Here is a 2,500-nt window from a genome sequence, read left to right as displayed (position 1 = left end):
ATTAATAGAGAGAGAGAGAGAGAGAGAGAGAGAGAGAGAGAGAGAGAGAGAGAGAGAGAGAGAGAGAGAGAGAGAGAGAGAGAGAGAGAGAAGAGAGAAGAGAGAAATAGAGAGAGAGAGAGAGAGAGAGAGAGAGAGAGAGAGAGAGAGAGAGAGAGAGAGAGAGAGAGAGAGAGAGAGAGAGAGAGTAAGAGAGAGAGAGAAGAGAGAAGAGAGAAATAGAGAAAGAAATAGAGAGAGAGAGAGAGAGAGAGAGAGAGAGAAAGAAGAGAGAAAGAGAGAAAGAAAGAGAAAGAAAGAAAGAAAAACACACAAACACACACCACACACACCACACCCACCCACCCACCCACACTCACACACACACACACTCACACACAGACACACACACACACACACACAACCCCCCCCCCCACACCCATCCACACACACAAACACCCCCCCCCACACACACACACAACCCCCCCTCCCCACACCCACACACCCACGCAAACAAACATTCGCAAAACCAAAAAGCTTTTCCTGACCGCGGGGTATGCGCTGAGAACCTCCGCCTGCATAGTCCAGTCGACGCGTGCCCCGGCTGCGTAAGGGCAGGGGGTCGCCGTGCCCTCCAGCCACGCACACCCGTCAGTATCCACGCCCGGCCAGGGTACGTTGATGCCCCCGATGCTTGCAGAGGCCCCGATCTTCAGACTGGTCGAGGCCTGGCCTACGGAGGGAGGGAGGATGGTAATAATAATGTTAATAATAATAATAATAATAATAATAATAATAATAAGGATAATGAAAAAGATAATGACAATAATAATAATAATAATAATAATAATAATAATAATAATAATAATAATAATAATAATAATAATAATAATAATAATAATAATAATAACAACAACAACAACAACAACAATAACAATAATAATAACAATAATAATAATAATAATAATAATAATAATAACAATGATAATAAGAGAGAGAGAAAAAAAGAGAGAGAGGGAGAGAGAGAGAATGAAAGAGAGAAAGAGAGAAAGAGAGAGAGAGAGAGAGAGAGAGAGAGAGAGAGAGAGAGAGAGAGAGAGAGAGAGAGAGAGAGAGAGAGAGAGAGAGAGAGAGAGGGAGAGAGAGAGAGAAAGGGAGACAAACAGAGACAGAGAAAGATAGACAGACACACCGACCGACAGACCGACAGACAGAGAGGGAGAGGAAAATCCTCCTACTTACTTGCAGTAAATATGAAGTTAACAGCGTATGACCTTCCACGCTGCAGGAGGCATGGCACTGCATCACAGTCTTCCAAATTGAACACCACATCTGAAGCCACGGATCCTGAAGAAAATATGAATGAATAGATAAATAAGATAAAATAATTAAGTAAGCAGATAAATATACAACAACAACTACAACCACTACTACTACTATTACTACTACTACTACTATTACTACCACTACTACTACTACTACTACTACTACTACTATCACTACTACTACTACTGTTACTACTATTACTACTTCTACTGATGATAATAATAATAATAAGTAAATAAAATCAACAAATGAAATTTTAAAATACTAGTGATGTAAATAAAAATAATGCCAAAAATAATACATCACAAAATACATATAAAAGGACACATCAATATAAACTAATATACTAATTTGCATACAGGACTGTAAACAAATATCTTCTTCTTCCTCTTTCTCTCTTTTTTTTGGTTGACTTACCTACCATCGTCTGTGTAGGTCTATATTTATATATTCAATACTTCATATCAACATTAATACGTCATGAAATGGTTCTGTTTTCTACCCTAAAACAAATTTTTTTTTTTGTATAGGTTAGTTCAATAAGGCAATCCTCTATATAGGCCATATGCTTTTACATTTGATCAAAATAATTTCCTCCTATACCTGTACAAGATATTCTACATTATAATCAATATCAAAACTAAACAGCTCTACGATAAATCTGATTATCTATTGTATATCAAATTCAACAGTTATATTGTCTATCTCTGCGTCTTTATCAGATCCAATGTTCATTACACTTATACCACTGTCAATTCTATATTCTGCAACATTAAAGAATATCCTCGATGTCGACAGATCTAGATAGATAAATAGATAGATAAAATAGATAGATAAATGTGTATTTAATACTAGAAACACAACAAAAAACAATAAATTCTATATCCATTAACTAAACCTTTTCGCCATATGACCTATCCCATTCCTATAGATCTATATACCAGCATTCATGGATAAGGACACACTTGCTGATCATTAGGTGTTAAAAGACTTACCACAATCTTGGAAAAAGGTTGCAGACGCGGCAGATGCAATGCACAAGACGGCGAGAAAAACACGCATTTTAGTGAAGAATCGTTGGAAGAATGGAGAGCTCTGAGGAGAGGAAACAGGAAGGGCAGTTGAAAATGTTGCTTGTTCAGATGCTGAGTTTTCAGTTTAAGCGAAATGTGGTTTATGATGAAGCTTCAGAGAG

The 2,500-nt window shown here is 37.6% G+C and overlaps 1 protein-coding gene across 1 annotated transcript in view; it reads right to left on the bottom strand.

The window, feature by feature from the left end:
• Positions 1-2,500, bottom strand: part of LOC125024609 (NPC intracellular cholesterol transporter 2-like) — a 3,444-nt gene that overhangs the window by 401 nt on the left and 543 nt on the right. The window contains exons 2-4 of the mRNA XM_047612421.1: positions 2,301-2,400; positions 1,222-1,326; positions 528-712 (exon numbers count right to left, since the gene is read on the bottom strand). Of these exons, the coding sequence (XP_047468377.1) occupies positions 528-712; positions 1,222-1,326; positions 2,301-2,367 (357 nt within the window). The 5' untranslated portion in view covers positions 2,368-2,400. The remainder of the gene's footprint in view (positions 1-527; positions 713-1,221; positions 1,327-2,300; positions 2,401-2,500) is intronic.

The sequence above is a fragment of the Penaeus chinensis genome, chromosome 43, assembly GCF_019202785.1.
Source record: "Penaeus chinensis breed Huanghai No. 1 chromosome 43, ASM1920278v2, whole genome shotgun sequence".
NCBI classification, from domain to species: Eukaryota; Metazoa; Arthropoda; class Malacostraca; order Decapoda; family Penaeidae; genus Penaeus; species Penaeus chinensis.
Note: the sequence above shows the minus strand (reverse complement) of the source record. Positions and strands in the feature narration are given on the sequence as shown.